Source organism: Pempheris klunzingeri, chromosome 10 (genome assembly GCF_042242105.1).
Source record: "Pempheris klunzingeri isolate RE-2024b chromosome 10, fPemKlu1.hap1, whole genome shotgun sequence".
Classification (NCBI taxonomy): Eukaryota; Metazoa; Chordata; class Actinopteri; order Acropomatiformes; family Pempheridae; genus Pempheris; species Pempheris klunzingeri.
In genome coordinates this window covers 18,685,839-18,705,983 of record NC_092021.1, presented here as the reverse complement: position 1 = coordinate 18,705,983, position 20,145 = coordinate 18,685,839, and the positions used below count along the sequence as shown (strand labels likewise).

Genomic DNA, 20,145 nt, shown 5'->3' with positions numbered 1-20,145 from the left:
GTCAGGCCAACAGCTCTGCTTGTAAGGGTGGATGTGGATGACCCACATGACAAGTGTCTACAGAAATACAGGAGTAATGGCCACTCGTGGAAGGTCAAGGTCTGGTCGTGTGTCAAGACGGAAATAGAATAAGATTTGTTTTCTTGACGTGTTTGCATTTCTTCAATAATTGACAGTTGACAGTAGAGACATCGACAAAACTAGGGGAAAAAGCTAACTGAGTGACATGCAACAAAGGTCTCCAGTTGGTGATGTGATGTGCACCTCAGACTACTAGGCCAACCCAACAATACCCAACAATAAAACGAGTATTGCGCCAGCTGAGTAGGATTAGAATCTGACCACATGTCAGTGCAGGTATTTTGAAAAGTGCATTGGGATAAATAAGACGGTTTAGTAAACCAGTACTGACTTAAAACATAAGGCTGGTGATAGTCTGGTCCTGCTGAAGCTCCCGAGATGGACAAGTGCAAGTCGTGTGGTTGTGACTGGGAACGTTCTCACTTTTCATGCTGTATTTAGTTTATGTGTAGATTAGCTGATTCAAAAAATGTAATCATAAAAGCCTCAACTGAGCCCAAACAAAGTGACACATACTCTTGTTTTTGGAAACATTGGAGGAAATGACTGCATGGGTTTTAATCACTGTGGAATGACTAAGCATCTTCTCTGTTGTCCTTGTGTTTTTTTATACTGATATGGACTGATGTGTCTGAAATAAATCTATCTTGTTATATGCCAATACATACTTTACCATTTCAATCGTTTCTGTTCAAATTTGTATTACTTATATCATATTTCTTTTTTTTAATAATTCTTATTGGTACTCATTGTAAGGTGTATTTGCCTTTTTAGCACAGCCTCAAATGTATTCTACTCTGGATTTCAGTGTTCAAGTGCATGAAAAGTAATATCAAAACTATAGGTTCGTTTAAAAAAAGAAAAAGAAAAAGCTAATGAAGTTCCTGAAACCGTTGGGTACTACAGAATTAGCAAATGTTCCTCTAATATGAGTAAATAGGGCATTTGTTGAGGACTATTTTCTGGTGTGGATTAATGCATACTAGGTATGCTTGTAGGTTATAGCAGCAGGATGGTGGGATTGACTAAAAATAAATACAGCTAACATGTTCACATTAATGAAGGAATATGCCACCCGACAAATGTGACAAATAAATTGTGCTTATATACAAATACATTTGGAAGGAAACATAAAACCAGCCTGGATTACAATTTAAATTTCTATAAGAAATGTTATTAATCAACACATCTTGTAACTTGCAAAAATATTGATAGTGAATGTATCAGGTAAAATAATCATTGGAAACATATTTCGGTTTTTTTTCCGGCCAATATATTCAGTCTTGAAATACAATATCCACTCATGGTGAAAAGGGGTATTATTGAACTTTTTATGATTGTGTTTAAGGTTGGTTAAGGTTAGGAAAAGATTGTGGTTGGTATAATACAGAAAAAGTCAGCAGTGATATGTGACACAACGTGTTTATTAACATTTAAAAGACACCACAATCCATTTTTAACCTCTACCAAAGTGCTTTTGTTGCTGAAATCTCCCACCATGACCACCTGCCTGTGAGTCTGGTGGAGTACAAAAAAGGCCTCACGTCATTCACTCAAAAAAATACAGGCCATGCGTGGATAGCTTTGTTGCTGTTTTTGCTCATTTCCTGGGATTTTTGATAATAGGAAAAATATAAAATACCACCAGACTTATTTATTTAAAAAAGAAAAAGAAAACACAGTTTGTAACACAAACATTGATTAAATGAAAAATAGATATGTCAGTCAGTAGTCAAAACAGCCTCCTCTCCCCCTAGTGATATTGAGTCATGCATATAGTGTCAGTTTTGTCTGCTGCAGTTTTAAGATGTGCCATTTCTGACAGACTGGAAGAGAATCAAATCTTCCTTTGGGTGGTCAGAGCATTAGAAACACGCAACAGCAAAATGCCTTTCTGGAGACAATATCCTGGCCAATCTGGATAAATTCACAGACCTTTGTGGACAGTTTCCATCTGAACTACTTTCTACTAAGGAGCTACGCCCTATGAGAAGTGTGGACAGTTCTGTGGATTATCCAGAGTAACTGGGAAATTGTTTCTGGAAAAAATGTGCTGCACTAGAGTTTTTCAAATATATTTTTGTCCAATTCTCGGAGCAGCAAAGTTGAAATTCCATTTGCTTCTGTTGCACTGGCTGGTCGCAGAAGTTTCAGGGGTGGATTTCTCAAAACCTTGACACATGTGTGTGCTGACCCTTTAAATTGGGTGCTCTGCTGAGAAGCCATGAGTCCTGATTATGCAGGAATATGGATCATTATTACAAAGTAGAAGACCCACGATAGTGGGCCATATGAAACTGTATGGAAATGTTAATTCATCAGAGCTGTACACTAACAGTGTTGGCAGTAGTAGCATTTAATTGACTTACTTTAATTTGTGTTTACTTTAATGATCCCAGCATGTCATTGTTGTTTAGCCATTTTATCTTTTTCTCTGAGACCAATTAAGATACCGTTGAACTGCTAAAACACCTTGCTGTGCACGTTACCTTAAGTGTGAAATGAACATGTCTCTTCGAGAAATTTGCTCCCAACAGAACTTGTTTACTCTGCGGCAAAATCTGGCGCCTTGTGTTGATCATCATTCCCCTTCACCACCATCAGTATTCCGGTGTGCCGCTTGAGGTGTGGTGCAACCGGCAACCGGGGCAAAAACAGAATGATAAACAACTTAATCTCACCTCTAATCATTCTTGTGCGGAGTGGTAAGTGAGTCACATGAGAGAGATAGAGCCAAGATATTGCGAGTGTGCTTAAATGAGCGTGGCTACTGTTTGTCATTTCAACCTCTGTGGAATTACAACAGGTATGATTTTACACCAACAGAATAATGGTGCTTTCAAGTAAAAATCAATTCGTCATGAAACAACTGATGCGTCCGCGTGTTTTTACTGCCAACAAAGCAGCAGAGATCGCAGTTTATTCCCGGGCAGGTGCAGTGGTCTCATTAGAGAAAGTTATCCGTGACAAAGTCGTCAGCCTTTACAAAAACAAGGCAGCCAAAGCCACACATTAGGATATGGCCTATTTATTATGGATATGAACCACCCTCTCATTCAGAGTTCAGATCATATTATATGGTATGACTGTGACAATGCAGACACAATTGTCAATAGCAGACCTTTCCTGAGGTTTTAACATAGACTGAATGATAATTAGTTTCCCTTTGTTGTCCTTATCTCTTACCTGCAGAAATTGCCAATTTATGCAGGCTGCACCCTGGCCAGGCAAAGTTGATGCTCCCCAGAGGAGGAAAGCAGCCATGTTTCAGACAATGGAAATGAACTCAGGGACAACTCAAGGTTGATTTAGATCCTGGGCAACATGGAATTAAATGAGGAACCAGGCCACACTGATCTTGCCCTAATGTTGACACAGCTTCCTCTCAGAATTACTCTCACAGGGTGCCTGCATCGCCAAGGAGCCCCATGTGTCACCGAGATCTGGTCAAGTGAGAATAAAAATGCAAATGTCATATTGTTGAAATGCTGAGTGAACTAAATGTCAGTCCATCTTTTCTATATGAGATATGAGATTGATGTGGATAGACTATTGAAGGCAAGTGTGATAGCTGCAGAAGGCAGGTTATACCAACAGCTGTGATATTTGAGCTGTGAAATAAGCCTTGTTTTTCAGAAGCATAAGTAATTCTCTTATGTCCTTTGCAGAGATTATCCTGAAAACACCCACAGTCTGTCTTTTATTTTATCTCTTGGCTGGATTTTCTCTAAACTAATGATAACAAGGTAGCCCCACAATAAGGACAGGGGAGGCATTGTTTTCAATTATTGATAAGTATCTTTAGTTCTGAGTGTCCACGCAGCTCTGTTGAAACTGAGAGAATAGCACTCCGAGGAGAAGAAACTCAGTTCATCTTCAAAACAAAAATGTCATATTTAATTTCACATTATTCACACGGTGATGCCCATCTGATCCACTCCTCTCGCAGGATGACCACTTGTCAGGTCCTTACAGTGCCTCCACTATATCCCAGTCAAACACATTTCATCGATCTATCCATAATCCCTTGTTCACATCCACATGTATCAGAAGCAACATCCACCAGCAGCACGTTTCCCCCTTCTGATGCTGCTGCTCTGTGCGCGCACATCAGTAAATGAATCACGTAGCACTAGAACAGCCCTTCTTCATGCGATCTTGCCAGACCTATTGGAGAAAACCCCCCCAAGGCAAGATCTGTCACTGTTCACTCATTTGCTGGAAGACGATCAGAAACTATGTTAAATGCACCAAGAAATACACCGGAGTGTGTTATAAAGGCGTCGAGAGGATTCCGGTCAGATCTCACTGCGAGGGGAGCAGGTTTCAACAGTTGACGCGGAGAGAACTGAGCGCAGGAGAAGCGATTAATTTTGATTATCTGAAATCTTCCAGCACCCTTTTTTCGCGTTTTTTTGGCAACGTTCACGGGGCCAGTGCAGACGAGCATTGCCCGAATGAAGGATGCAAGAGCACTGGGTCCAATTGGACTGGATTATGGGATTACTGGACTGATTATAGGACAATCATCGGGCAAAAGTCGCAGCCGTGCTATAGATGCTCTTGAATGACGGGAACACAAAAGGTTGGACAGGATTAACAGCTCTAGATCCTGCTTTCATTCTACTTTTTGGCACGAGCAAGGCTGTATGTGCTACACGAGCAGAACCCATATGCAACAGTGTGCCGCACAGGGAAAAAGTAAATGCTTTGTGAATGGTAACATCGGACAATGCTGCATTTTTGAACGGGCATGTCAGTATTTGCTGTAGCCTAGGTGTAGATGTCGCATGAGGGCAATGCGCTTTTCTAAGCTACGGTCTAACCTTCACCACAGAGATTCAAACGCTTTAACCTTGGATGCAGGAGGGAATATTAATACTTTATAGTCATCGATTATTCATTAAGTCTCCCTGTGAGGAAAAACAAAGCATTTCTCGTCCACTATGTTGAATTTGATCTTTAATTCATGCATTAGGTGTCGTCGGGCGGTCATCTTTGTTTACAGAAAGAGTTCATCATAGCCGAACGGCATGTGAAAGAGGTTAAAATACCGATTAAAAGGCAATAACGGTTCACAAATCGATTTAATAGCCAATTAGTGTGGGATCGGCGTCAACCACATGCCTGGTTTGGGTTTAGTCCTCTAGGTTTGCCGTAATCAACAGGTTGAAAGTCAACGAGGATTTTTTTTTCTGTCTCCCACTACCGCATATCCAGTTGAAGGGATGCGTCTCTCTGTACCCATTTTCTTTCTGCTGTGGGTTAAAGCCCAGACATTGAAAAATCTCAATTATTCTGTCCCGGAGGAGCAAGGACCTGGCACCGTTATAGGTAATATAGCAAAAGATGCCGGATATGGGACCATGGAGAGAGGGAAAAAATCTAACTTCAGAGTACTGGAAAATTCTGCACCACATCTGGTGGATGTTGACCCGGAGAGTGGACTAATCTTCACCAAACAAAGGATTGACAGGGAAACGTTATGCAGGCGCAACCCAAAGTGCCAGCTCTCCATGGAGGTGTTTGCCAACGACAAGGAAATATGCATGATCAAGATTGATATCCAGGATATAAATGACAACTCGCCCAGTTTTCCTTCAGACCATGTTAATATTGATATTTCAGAAAACGCAGCTGCTGGGACACGCTTCCCTCTTACTATTGCACATGACTCAGATTCTGGGGAAAATGGGATAAAGACCTACCAGGTCACAAGAGATGACCACAATACGTTTTCTTTGGATTTAAAAGTGAGGGGTGATGGGACTATATATCCAGAGCTGGTGGTTCAGAGACCTCTGGATAGGGAGGATCAGAGTCATCACACCCTTCTTCTCACAGCAATTGATGGTGGGGAGTATCCACGATCAGGCTCCATGCAAATCAATGTCAGGGTGACTGATTCAAATGACAACAGCCCAGTTTTTGAAAAATCCTCCTATGTGATTGAGATTCCGGAGAATTCACCTCCCGGAAAAGTACTCATAGATTTAAACGCCACTGACCAAGATGAGGGCAGCAACGGGCAGGTGGTCTATTCCTTTACTGGATACGCATCTGAGAGAATCCAAGATTTGTTCTCCATTGACCCCAATACGGGCGTCATCAAGGTTCAGGGAGAAATTGACTATGAAGAGAATCCAATCATAGAGTTTGACGTACAAGCTAAGGATCTTGGGCCCAATCCAATACCGGGCCATTGCAAAATCACTGTCAAAGTGGTTGACAAAAATGACAATTCACCAATAATAAGTTTTGTTTCCGTCCGGCAGGGAGCCATAAGTGAGGCAGCACCTCCAGAATCTGTCATAGCGCTGGTTAGAGTGACAGATAAAGATTCTGGCCGAAATGGTCAGCTTCAATGCAGGGTACTGGGAAACGTACCCTTCAGACTGCAGGAAAACAATGATAACTTTTACACCCTGCTCACAGACAGACCTCTGGACAGGGAAATGAAAGACGAATACAATGTGACAATAGTGGCGAGAGATAATGGGATCCCCTCCTTGAACTACACTAAGTCTTTCACTGTGAAAATCTTGGATGAGAATGACAATGCACCACGCTTTACAAAGACAGTGTATGTGCTACAGGTGCCTGAGAACAACATCCCAGGGGAGTATTTGGGCTCTGTTCTGGCCCACGACCCAGACGTAGGTCGAAACGGAACGGTGTCGTACTCCATTTTGCCGTCACATATAGGAGACGTTTCAGTGTACACATATGTGTCTGTCAATCCCACCAATGGAGCCATATATGCCTCGCGATCTTTCAATTACGAGCAAACGAAATCTTTTGAGTTCAAAGTTCAAGCTAAAGATGGAGGGTCTCCACACATGGAGAGCACCTCCATAGTCAGGGTCAACGTGCTTGACGTTAACGACAATCTCCCAGTTATTATCCTGCCCCTTCTGCTGAATGATACAGCTGAAATCCCAGTGCCTAGAAACGTAGGTATTGGATACATTGTGGCTACGGTGAAAGCGGTGGACCATGACCACGGAGAAAGTGGCCATTTGACCTATGAGATCACAGAGGGAAATGATGACCACTTGTTTGAGATGGATCCGGTGGGAGGAGAGGTCAGAACTGCTCATGCTCTTTGGGAAGAGGTCGCCCCAGTGGTTGAGCTGGTGGTGAAGGTAACTGACCATGGCAAGCCCCCCTTATCTGCCGTGGCTAAGCTGATCATTAAGGCGAACACAGAAACAGCAGCAGGAGGGGGTTCAAGCGCAAGCGGGGAGCAGCAGCACTGGGATGTATCCCTGCCCCTCATAGTTACCCTCTGCATTATCTCTGTCATGCTCTTAGCAGTCATGACCGCCATTGCTGTCAAGTCCAAACATCAAGATAAGGAGACTGGGAATTATAACTGCCGCATGGCTGAGTACTCCAATCCTCCAGTGGGGAAAGGCAAAAAGAAAAGGATCAACAAGAGTGACATCATGCTGGTGCAGAGTGAGATGGAGGAGAGAGATTCTGCGAGCCGGATGAATGTGGTGAGCAGTCCTTCTCTCATCACTTCACCAATATGCTTTGACTACCAGAGCCCCCTGCCGCTCACACTGCCCAGGTCAGAGGTCATGTACCTGAAAACCACCCCAAACAGCCTGACAGTCCCCAGGGCAGGTTGCCACTCCAGTTTTGCCGGGCTTAGCACAGACACTCCAGCGAATAGGATGTCAGTGATACAGGTAAGGAGGATGTTGCACTGTATTCTTTATCTGCCCTTTATTCTCGCTTATCTGCACCCGCTGCGTTGCCATACAAATCTGACAAAAGACAAGCAATCGACTGAAAAAGAGAAACTCTGTCACTGTGAGCAGACATCATTATTATTACTTTTTTCTTTGCTTGGTATGACACTATGAAATATTCTCTGCATGATATGGCAACTTAGCGTTGGAATGGATTCACGTGTTGTAAATGGAATTCCACTAAACAGAGCTTTTTGCCATTTGCATTCAAAGAATCGCTCTCATTTTAGAAATTTCTCCATTGCAAGTCTTCTCTTGCAAAATGGTACAGGTGGTCTGCATAATCAGAAAGTCCTCTCAGTTAGACATGCAAACAGTGTGAGTCTTGAACAAGGCTGCTGTGACCCTGCCAGATCCACTGCTATAGAGTGAAAACAAAACCATGCCTGAAATGTGGGATTGGACAGGTGTTTGAGCAGCTTGTCCGATCACATTACTGAACCAATGTGCACCAAACAGCTAGATGCACACAGCATAACCTCACAATCGCATTTTTCGCTCCCCACAAATATGGGCCAGATCCACCCATCCGCATCCAAAGTTGGCACGATAAGGCCATTAATAGGGTCCAGCATAGCCTTGTAGAGATGGCAGGGTTGTATACACGAGCCAGCTAACATGCTAATTTGACAGCATGGGCTTGTCGTGCTGTTTAGCACAGCAGAATTATCTGTTGTAAACGATGTAAATATCTAGGACAGTCTCTCAGACAGTCTCATTTGGAGATGATAACGCAGATGACAAGGCCTGGCACTGTCACCAGTCACAAGGGTATGCGGGTGTGATCAACACAAACACATTATTCTCAAGATAGGGGGAAAAAGATGCTGATGACAGTGGCTAATGCTTTACTCCTATGCCTTGCCAAGGAGGGACATATGGCCACATTGGAGATTTGCTCTTATCATGTCGTCATCACTGGCAGGTGCTCTATGGCTTTTATTGACATCTTCTAGGTGCTGTAATGAAGATTTAAAACCAGAGAAGAACATGTCCTTTCCTGTCTGAATCTCATGTTACTCAAATTATTGTTGAAAATTCCATGAAATTTTTAACATGGCCAATGCATGGTATTATTTTCCTTTCATTTCTAGACGGAAAATTTCCCCTCAGAACCCAATTATGCTGGCAGCAGGCAGCCATTTGTTCAAAGGTAAGAGTTCTATCCAAAAGCTTCCTGACCAGTGCATTTAGCTTCTTCATCTTTGTATCAAGCCAGCTGACTATAGCTATCAAATAGGAGCACTCATGCAGAGGTAATGGAAAGTTATGTTTTTTTTTTCCCTCCTTCTATTCTGCTGCAGCTCAACATTTAAGGATGCAGAACGAGCAAGCCTCCGAGACAGTGGCCATGGTGATAGTGACCAGGCTGATAGTGACCAGGATACTAATAAAGGCTCACACTGCGACACGTCTGCTAGGGAGGCCCTCAAGATGAAAGCAACAGCAGTTAATGGCCAGCCTTTTGAGCAGGGTGAGTGGATGCACTTTCTTCCTGACATCTTGAAGATGCCTAACTGACTCTTACACCAGACATTGTTTGTATTTTATGCGCTGAGCACATTGCATACACCTCGTTGGTGTTTAAATGGAGGTCTATCAGCCTCTGGGTACGGCTAATGCAGACAAATATTTCTTATGGAAGAGGTAAATCCGCCCTGTTATTAGATGCAGGTAGTGTTATTTTGTACCGTTTTACATTGCAGACAGCCTGAGCTGTGTTGCAAAGATGACATGAAGGCTCCAGACTACAAGGTAGATAGTAGTTTAAAATGATAAAAGAGTCCATTGGCTGAAGGTAGAATGTTCAAACATCTTCTCTCTGATTTTGCCATCAAACAAACTCATATGCATGGCAAAGTGTACCTCCGTCTGTGTCTCTTTTGATCACGCCATTATTTGGGCATAGATTCACTGCATGCATGTCTTGAATAACACGACAGAGACAAGAAAGCATGATAGACACTTGCAGTGCAAAATGACAGGTATTTCTGGTGCAACATGACAGAGTGTTTCCACCTTTTGCTTAGAAAGATTTTCTCAGCTATCAGCTTCGCAGTGGTTACACTGTTTTTAGAGGAGCTTTGCTTTGCAACTGAAAATAGAAATGTTGAATTTTATTTCACAAATTTGGAACGATCCACGGTGCCATTAGTATAATCATAGATGACTGTCAGTCTGTTGCAACCCGACTGACCTGATAGGGACTGATATATTTAGCCATTGTGGATATAAACTGAAAATATGAAAGCAGCTCTCACTGGTAAGATAAAAGATAATGGGGGACTTGAGTGGAGTGGTGATGTTTCTCATTTCTTTGCATGAGCCTTGGAAGAGAATGGCTCTGGTCATCAGGTCCCTATGCAGTACTTTCCACACCATTTACATTGCTATGAAGTGTTTGTTTGTGGCGTACTCAGGAGGGCAGAGATGGAAACACTCTTGCGGCTGCCAGAAGGACGTGTGAATCTCTCTCTCTCTCTCTCTCTCTCTCTCTCTCTCTCTCTCCCTCTCCCTCTCTCTCTCCCTCTCTCTCTCCCTCTCTCTCTCTCCCTCTCTCTCTCCCTCTCTCTCTCCCTCTCTCTCTCTCTCTCTCTCTCTCTCCCTCTCTCTATATCTCACTTTTGTGTGCATGTGTGAGTGTGTTTGTGCGTGACTGTCCGTGTGTGTGTATGTGTGTGTGCTATGGGGAATTATGGCAGACCAAACTTGACTCTGTGGGAGGTGTAAATTCAATCACAATTTTTTTTTTTTGTTGCTGCACATTTCTGAATCTGATTCAGCCCAAGTTCTAAGGCCAATCAAGTGGACAGATATTGAAAGAGATGTACATGCAAGACTGAATATTTACATGTGCAGCGCCGATGCTTGCTTGACAGGATTGTCAGTTAATTCATAGACCTGCATTTGCAAGATAACAGAAATGCAAAGAAGTGGGGCATTGCTTTTAATATTAATAGGTTTTGCTAATGCCTTTCCTGTTTGCATGTGAGAAATGTAGTTAAAAAGCCAAACTAATGGTTAGATTGAATGGTGTTCTCTCCCGGGGTTGGTCAGTTGAACATTAAATGGTGTCACTGTCTGCTGACTGCAAGATGGGAGATCTACATTATGCACTATGCCTTAGACCTCATCAGAGAAAACATCAGCCTCCAACCCACACACTCCTGTCTCTCGCTCTCTCTCTCACACACACACACACACACACACACTCACACACATATATACAGGTACACTTATTGAACAACAAAGCCACTGTTTTGCAGATTTTGACAAGATAGCGCTATTATCCAAAATGGAGACACCACAGAATTTTAGTTCCAAATGCACCAACACAAAAGCTTGTGGGTTAAGTAGTATTGCTTTTATGTCTTTACCTTTACCATCCCTCTAGTCTCCTGGCTGCTTTGATACAGGTAATATATGCACCTGTGCAGCTTCCACTATCATGCACTCTGAATATTTATTCACTCTCACAGACACCAGATGCACAGTGGGTATGTTGCTAGGCTTTCTCTGATTCTATTTATAATGGGCAGGCAGTTTCTTTGTTTTTGAGAACATGTTACTGTTCCATTCACAGTTGCCCATAAGATCACAGCCACTTTGTCACTTTGTCATGATTCTTATTATGCGACTATGTAAATGCAGCGTTCTATATAAAGCCATTGTATAACTCTGTAATTTTAGAGCTATTATTTAATACATTTTTATTCAGTGATGAAATAGAAAATGGAAATGGAAAGTCAATGGCACAATAGATGAAAGCACCCTCACTTCCTCATCGTCTTCCATCTGCATTAAATTAAAAAGCTACTAACAGCAATGTGTTACGTTTTTTTCCCCCAGACTGTTACAAGTGGTTAATGTCTTTTTTTTATAGATTGTCTTATACTTAAAAACTACAGCATCTTCTCATAAAGGTGTGATTATGATCGGAAAATGAATACAAATCTTTGTCTCCTGTAAGCATTAAGACTGAAGTGTTACGTAAACCAAAATTCCTTTTGGTTATATAGCGAGACAAACAGCACAATGGCAAAAATACCTGACTGTGCCTTTGCTGAACCTTCTAAGCACATATATCCCTTTGCATCAGCATCATCTGCTAGCCTCGCTGCAGTGGTGATAGGTACCATGGAAATGAATTCAGCATCTCCCTGCTTCTCCTCACTTATGCTTATTGTTCTGGCCTTGTGTATCTGTGCCTAAAAAATACTTCTTTCTATGGTGCTAAAGAAACATGGGGAAACACAAATGCACGCGGCACAGAACTGTAATCTGTGGTGTAGATGCTTCAAAGCGTAGCACTTGTAATATGCAGGATCTCTGTTGCGGTTTTGCCAAATCAAAGCCATCATTTAGTTCTCCCTTTTGATATAGAATGCATTTTGAACTCAAATGTGTATTTTCTCTTGATCTTGGTCCTGACAAAGATCGCATCAGAATGGTTTGTGCAAAGACTGTAACAGTATAAGTTCACATAATATGAGCATGCAGTATGCAGCCTAGAATTGGAAAGCTAACAGTAAAAATTGCTTGCACAAATGCGTAGTTATGTCTAAATTGGCACAATTATGAGACTTCTCTTCTATCAGTTATTAAAAACAGGCTTTGCTACTGCTATTTTACTTCCGACTTTACAACTTAAACTCTAATCACCATGTCGCTCTGTTGTCACTACCCAGCTCTTAGACTGGAAGAAAAAAGAGGAGACACATGGGTAAACCAAATAACAAAGTAATTTATTTACAACAAAGCAATCAAAATGAGTTTAGTGTAGGGAGTGAGTGAGAGTGTTCTGCACTGATGCTGTGCTGTAAAAACAAACAAAAGGAATCTAAAAGCCTCAATGCAAAGAAGTGTGGTGGGAGATCAGCCTTAGGTCTGGCTGCTGCTCTGCCTTTATATGCATGGGGGCACAGCGGGCCCAGGTGTGTCCCCTGCCACTGATTAAGCTCCCAATAGGTCTGCTGCCCTGGAGACAGAACGCATTGCAGTCAGATTGAGCCAAGCAGAGGGGCCGTCACACTCTTGGTTAGCGAGCCCCATGACCTGCTCAATATAAGTTTTTAAAAAGCCCAATAGATCTAATTATTGTCATCATTGTGATCTAATTTTGTTTCAACGCGCTCCTTTATACTACATACGAGACACATGAGAAAATCTCCTTTTCAACGAAGACCTTGCCGAGAGGGCTGCGTGAAAATATTATTACAGCGATAAATAGGAACAAGACAATTGCTACATGCTACAAAAGAGCATACAGAAAAGGATACACAACACCAAGTCAAGATGCAATAAAAGAATATAGCCAATATCCCGACAAGATGTGTAAACAGGTATGGCTTTTCAAAACTAGCTAGATAGAGAAAAAACTTCAATTGTGGAGGCAAGCACCTTAATAAAAACACGGATATAAGCAGGCTGCAAATACAGATAAAAAAATTTGAAATTACAAAATAACACCCATCATCCAAAAACTGTTTATTGCGCCTATAAAAGCACATAATGTCCTAAAGAAATTATTATATCCCATTAGGGACATGTGTGATATGCATTTTTACAGTTTAGTGCAGGTTGTGCACTTTATGCAGTTTTATTTGTGTGCAAAAAGTGTAGAAGAACACTGTAAGCTAAGCATTCTTAATTAAGTGTCTGAAACATTTATGGCATAAAATGAACAGCCCCATTTAACATGTTAAATCTCCATTTAGTCAAAGAACAATTAGCAGTTCCATTTTCTATGTGGCTAGAAATATGTGTGTCCGTGTGTGAGTGAGTGTGTGTGTGTGTCTGTGTGAGGTTGTGTGTGGGTGTTGATAGACTTTGGCAGCAGTATGTGAACAGTACTGGTGGCATGGACTTTTCAAATGAGCTTGTGTTGCATGTGTGGCACAGGGTGCTGGTTTTCACATCTCTTGGGGATTGTGGAGCAGAAAGGGCTTTTTCTTTTTTTGTTACAACTTCCCCCCCCGGGTTTGTGCATCCTCCAGCAAACTGGCCAAGGCTGGTGCGCGAAGAAGGCACAGTTGCCTTTGAAAAAAAAAGAGGATCTCCCCACCTCTGCTAGGAGGAGCCTCGTCATGTGGAGCTTCCGGGCTAGATATTTTCATCCTCATCAGGGACAGGTTTAAAAAATGAGATCAAGTGGCTCATTCACAGTAAAACACTTGCTCATTGTCTTGTCTCTGATATCACAGAATGGCATGTGAGGAAGATAGAGAGGCCTTATTTATAGACCAAAGCTGTGAGAGCTGATCAGTGTGGTTTGAAGCCATGTTATGATTGCATGAAATATTATGCCTATTAATAGGTTTAATGTTTTGGTTTGACTTTTTGCTGTCCATGGAAGGAGGGGATGGATTTATGAGAGAAAAAGGATGTGTTAATGTTTGACTGTATCAAGAGCTTTTTATATTGTCTGTCATAATATTTATTAGAAACGTTTAGTTCCCATGGGGAGAGACACCTTCGTATAGGGGAAGATGTTGCAGATGTCTTTGTTTCTGTTGTGTTTGTGTGTTTTACATTCATTCTTATAGTCGGAGATTTTTGACAGGAAACGCAATGTACAAAATGAAAAAAATAAAAATCTGATCAATTCAGTGAATAAAGAAATGTATTACAACCTCATGACAATCATAGCAAATGAAGAAAAAAAACATTTACTGGAGTTAAGTTAAATCATCAAGTCATCAAAACAACGGGAAGATTAAATTTACACTTTTACAAATGAAATTGCTGTTTCTTTTTCATGTATAATAAATGAAAGAAAAGTGTCATTTACTAGCAATTTAAAAAGACATGTTTGACATTTTGCCTCATGCTTCTACATGCAAAGTACCTCGATGCATCATTGTCAAATTAATTTTGATAGCATAGCGTAATGGATAAGAAAAAAAATGAAGCCCTCTACATCATAACAACATGGAAATTGGTCCATTCTTTGTGTCACTCTCTGTGTTCTTTTTTCATATCGTCCAGCGTTAGATGTGGTGTGAAATATAAAAGAATTAAAGCATGAAGATAGATCCTTACCCATTGCTCGACTTTTTCTTACAGACACTAACACAAAGCCACTCACAAATGTTGTTCAGTCCTGTGGCGTTTTGCTTGGTGTTCAAGCAGCAACTAATGCACCTGAAGCTGCTACAGTCATGAATAATCAGGGAACCACTTAAATCAACAATATTGTAGTGTTGTAGCTAGAGGGATGGAAGAAGAACAACGAGGAGGAGTTTGATAGCCCAACAGAGCCCAGATTTCTACCTTTGCCACAAGAGGTTCAAGCCAGCAAGCTCAAATCCCGCTGGCTCTCTGAACTTTCATTTCTCATCAGCTAATTCATTTAATTCCATTAACATGTCCTGCATCTGTTCCCTCCAGTCTTAGTGTGTATTGCACAAAATGTATCTTGTAACTTCCACAGATAACCCCTTTTCCTTTATATCCTGACAACTTATATGTTGTCAGGAAGAATCGGCTTTGGTGTTTTCTTTGCATCAAGTGACATGAACGACAACCCCTCAATTTAAAATTCTGCTACCAGTAATGTTAGCTTAGTGACACTTAGGTCATACTTGCAGTGTGGACTACATTTAAAGCTCTGTTTTATTTTTTAAAGAAAAGGGTGTGGCCACATATAGAGGCCATGTTTTACTGCAGTGAGGGCTCAAGAACTGCTACTGCGCGTGGACGACATACAAGTCGTTTCCACATTTTAATTAATTCGCTCCTATCTGTTGGTTCATTCATGCACATGAGATGAGTGTATGTGCAGAGAGCCAACACAACCAGTAGCACCAACATGTGCGACTGTCAGAAAAACAACGATAAAAGGAGCTGATGAGCTGGGAGGCATACGATTCTGATGGATCGCATAATTTGGAAACAGTTCTTAACTTGGAAGTGGTTCTCCATTTCCATCCCTAGAAACACGAGCAGCTGACCAGATCGGCATGCGACATTGAACCACTAACAGATTGGCATACATTCAGTCACTTTTCAATGTCAGCGCTGGTGGTTGTGTTGGCTCTCTGCATATGCACTTAACTTGTATACATTAATGAATCAAAACATGGGAACGAATTGTATCTTGTGTGCACACAATAGTATTTTCAGCACGTAGTGTAGTAAAACGTGAGCTCGATATATAATTTCTTTTTCGCTTTATATTGAGTCTGTACATGTCAGTTAATTTATGTTTCACTTTTTATGTATCCACACATCCAAAAGTAGACGTGTGTCTTGCTGCAAGAAGAAACGGTTAACACTGTTTACAATGAACAAGGTCTTTTCGTGGCAAGGACGGGTCACTATATACATAATTTAATAAGAAATGAAATGAAAAATGGGCTGGAAATACAAATGAGCTTCTAAGAAGTAATTACAGAAATTAGAAAAAGGTCAAACTAATAAGTCTTCATGCGACAAATGGTGTTACCAAAATGTAATGTCACCCTGATTTTTGTTTTAGATATTGACCATATTTTTCAATATATTTTCTAGACATATGTGAATAAAAAAAAAAGATCACATATGAATTCCTATCTGTAAAGAGATTTTGACAAACACGAGAATGAAAATGATGAGCCCTGACAATATTCTAACCAACCACATTCTAACTACAGAGTCTCTAACCACTGTCTGATCAGAAATGGTGAATATCACTGCTCATGCAAATTTCACAGTTGTTTTTCTGTTTATTCCACACAAACTGCTGCCACGGGAATGTAAATGACAAACACTTCATTTCCTCTGCACCAGATGATATTTTCCAGGAAACACCTACACAGGTTGTTGAGAACAGCAGAGGGAAAAGGTTTCATGAATAGGTTGAATCGCTCATTTGCTACATTGACCGGCAAAAGAAAAAAAGATTTTAAAATGTACTTTTTTTGTATGATGTTTTTATCTTAAGGCTGCATTTTGTCTGAGTTCTGCTAAATTAAAAACAGTGTTGCTAAATTTGAGCTCTCCCTTAGCTGCTGTAGCAGGCTGCTGGTTCTTTTTCTGGTAGTATGCATACTAAATAACTTATATCAAGAAATATACTAGCAGCAGGATTTTAATAGCACTGGAATTTGTGTTTGTTTGAGTGCTTTATCATTGCTGCTCATCATCTACATTTTCTTCTAGGTTGTTTATTCTTACCCCAGCTGGGTCCAATAACAAATGTTTAACTGTTTTTGCAGAGCAAGACAAATCAGTCCACTGCACCGATGAATGTCGTGCACTGGGACACTCTGACAGATGCTGGATGCCAAAGTTACGGGTAGGAAGCCAAGCAGACAGCGCCGATAATCGCACCAACCTTTTCATCCCTGTGGGAATGGATGCCATGGTAGAGACAGAGATTTATGGCACCATCAGCTGCAGCAGCAGAAAAACCCTTAGCACGTTTGGAAAGGAACAGCGGGACAGTACAATCCTTGTGGCCAATGTCAAACCTTACTTAAAATCGCAGCGTGCACTAAGCCCACCGCTACAGGAGAGTCCATCTGGGTCCAGTAGTCCCACCAAGAGTAGTATGCCCCTGGACTTGGCCAACCAAGAGTCCAAAGAAGAGAGGGAGGGGGGTTCAGACAGCAGTGCCTACGGCCCTCCAGATGGCCAGTGCTCCCCACTGCACACCGAATTGGAGGAGCCCCCCTACCTGACCTGTGAGCTCAGGCCTAAGTCACTGTCAAGCAGTCTCATTCACAGCTCCGTCATCAGCCAGGAGTGTGGGGGGTCAGACTGTGCTCTCGACCCACGGGACTCTGGTAACTGACAGGTCAGATGATCCCGCTCGTTCTCACCTGCCAGAGGTGTGATGATGATATCACAGATTAATGACCAAGAGGTGATTTATTTTGATCCACAAAGGTGTCCAGACACGCATTGTATAACCAAAAACCATCTGCTTTGTATGTTTTTTGAGTTTGTGACTTGTTGTGTTTAAGTGAAATATGTGTCCTTGACTGCTGTGAAGGTTTGGAGGGAAAATCAGTGCTTACCTGACTTCAAGTGTTTTCACAGTGTACTGTACCTGTCAATTTAGATGTCTGTATTTTACACATTTCAAGCTCCAATTTTGTGAGGCTGTTGAACAAATTGCTACTGTTAAGCTATTGAGTCCTGTCTGCTTTTGTATGGTGAAGCTTTCTGTCTCCATTTAGTGTATAAGGAACATCTCTTTCAATATCACAGGCAACTGAAATACATATCAGTGACGTTAAATACAAAAGTGAAGTGTCTTATGAACTGTCAATGGTGGTGCAACAGGGAATGTCCCTTTTCATAAAACCATTTAAGGTTCCTATAAAAACAGTTTTTTAAGAATGTATTTGTAATTTTATTGTTGTCCTCTGCAGTTTATGTGAAAATAAGCTGAGCTTACACGTGAATGTGGGCTATTGTACTCGTTGTGTATTTTATTAAATTTGTATACACTGTGTGCATGGAAGGCAATTATTTTTGAGTGATGACAACTTCTGAAGCTGTCATGTTTGTTTTATGTGAGAGCAGTACATTTATGTCTAAAATGTGTGTTAATGACAAAAAGCACTAGCAACTCTGCAAACTTGTCAGTTTTAGTTCTATACTGTACACCAGCACATGTTATCTAACAGTAGTCTAGGTCCTACTTAGGGGAGCATTAAAAGAAAATCACAGCCATCACTTCAAACAGCTATTTATTTTTAAAAACTCAAATAAAAAATAGGCACTGTGTACCCAGCAGAAGATGAGTTGGCTTCCTCTGCTCAATGCTTCCATGTATATCATAAGCATGCATCATATGGTGGAGATGGAAACCGCGCTCGTGCTTTTTGCACTGTTACTTTCAAATTCATCAGAGCTGCTGTCAGTTAACGCCCACTTGTGATCGTAGGTTTATTTATGAATCTGTCTGACAAATGACGTGACGTGGATCTGACAAAAAAAAATGAAAAAGCTAACCTTCAGCTGCAACTTGCTGTTATAAGCAAAGACTTTTTCCAACAAATTCTTTTGAACAGATGAAATGAAATTTTAATGATTCCTGTGGGAGAAAGTGGGTCATTGCAGCAGCAATAGATTGAATAAACAGTGCATTAAAGGTTATCCCATGTAAATACACAATAAGAGAATCAGACAACGAATGCAACATCTTCACTGAAGAGATTTCAAGGTTAGGAGACACTGTGAGTTTACTATTTCAATCATATTGAACATTAGGTGTGGTGCCAATTTTCACAGCTTTATAAACTTCTGCGATCTATCCATTTGCTCATTTCTTTCCAAACATAACCAGTTTTTTTGAACTTGGCTGCTTCTTATTCATTCAAGCAGAAGGCGGGGGCACGAATGCTGCTGTGACCAGAGCTATGCTATTTAGGAAACCTGGGGATTATCCACTACATCTGCTTGACAGAGTCTATATGGAACGAGAGAATATAAACATGGATGTATGTTTACCAAGATGGAACTAAACTTAGGAATCCTGAAATGTTTCCTGTTTTTCATCTGTAAAACAATCACACAAAAGCCGCCTGTTTCTTTTTACTTAGTTTAGTTTAGTTTCTCCATCTGGAGACACTGACTTTTGTACCCCAAGCTCGGTGAGCGGTTTGAGAATGCCTTGTTTTTCATGAGCTCTGGATAACAGAATCCTGTCATCTACTGAGAGCTGACTATAAGTACGACTCAGTTTCTCCTCAGGGAAAACACATTAATTTGGATTTTGATTTGCATTTGTTTTGGTGCTGGTATTGACACAATTCCAGACCTAGATGTCTCATCTCAGCAGGCAGCTCTGATGAGCTCATCTGCATAAGTTGAAATACTCTTTGAGAGGGAGATTGCGTGGGTCACAGCAACTCATCCCATTGAAATACAGACAGAAACATCACATCATTTTATCTGTATCAGTCCCAGGGTTTCAGAACACGGGGGATGAAGACAGGTGAGCAGAATGTCAAGTAGAAAAGGGTTGAACCATTTACTGCGACACTCACTCCTCCAATTTTTTTTTTTTAACACTGTATCGTTGCTTTACATCACAAGGATGTAAAACAGGTTAAACTTCCACTTCTGCCATAATTATGCAAAAATTGCTTTGAAGCAAACCCTTTCTTAATTAACACTGTACTACAGTATAGCTGCTCGACAAAAAAGTGCTATGTTGTTGAGGGGAGCTGAATGCAGATTAAGGACTAGCATGCAGTGCTGGATGAATATGACTTGTCTCTCAGAATGATTACAGTCACAGTGAAAGGGAATTACAGACAATGAAACTGATCTGTGTAATACCTCCATTCTTCTACATTTTACATACACA

General features: G+C 41.1%; 1 protein-coding gene across 1 annotated transcript; it reads left to right on the top strand.

Moving 5' to 3' along the window:
* Positions 1-5,309: 5,309 nt before the first annotated feature.
* LOC139208662 (protocadherin-17-like) lies at positions 5,310-17,616 on the top strand. Its single transcript, XM_070838389.1, has 4 exons — positions 5,310-7,778; positions 8,936-8,994; positions 9,146-9,315; positions 17,039-17,616. Exons 1-4 carry the CDS (start codon positions 5,310-5,312, stop codon positions 17,614-17,616), a joined length of 3,276 nt encoding a protein of 1,091 aa, XP_070694490.1.
* The last annotated feature ends 2,529 nt before the right edge of the window (positions 17,617-20,145 follow it).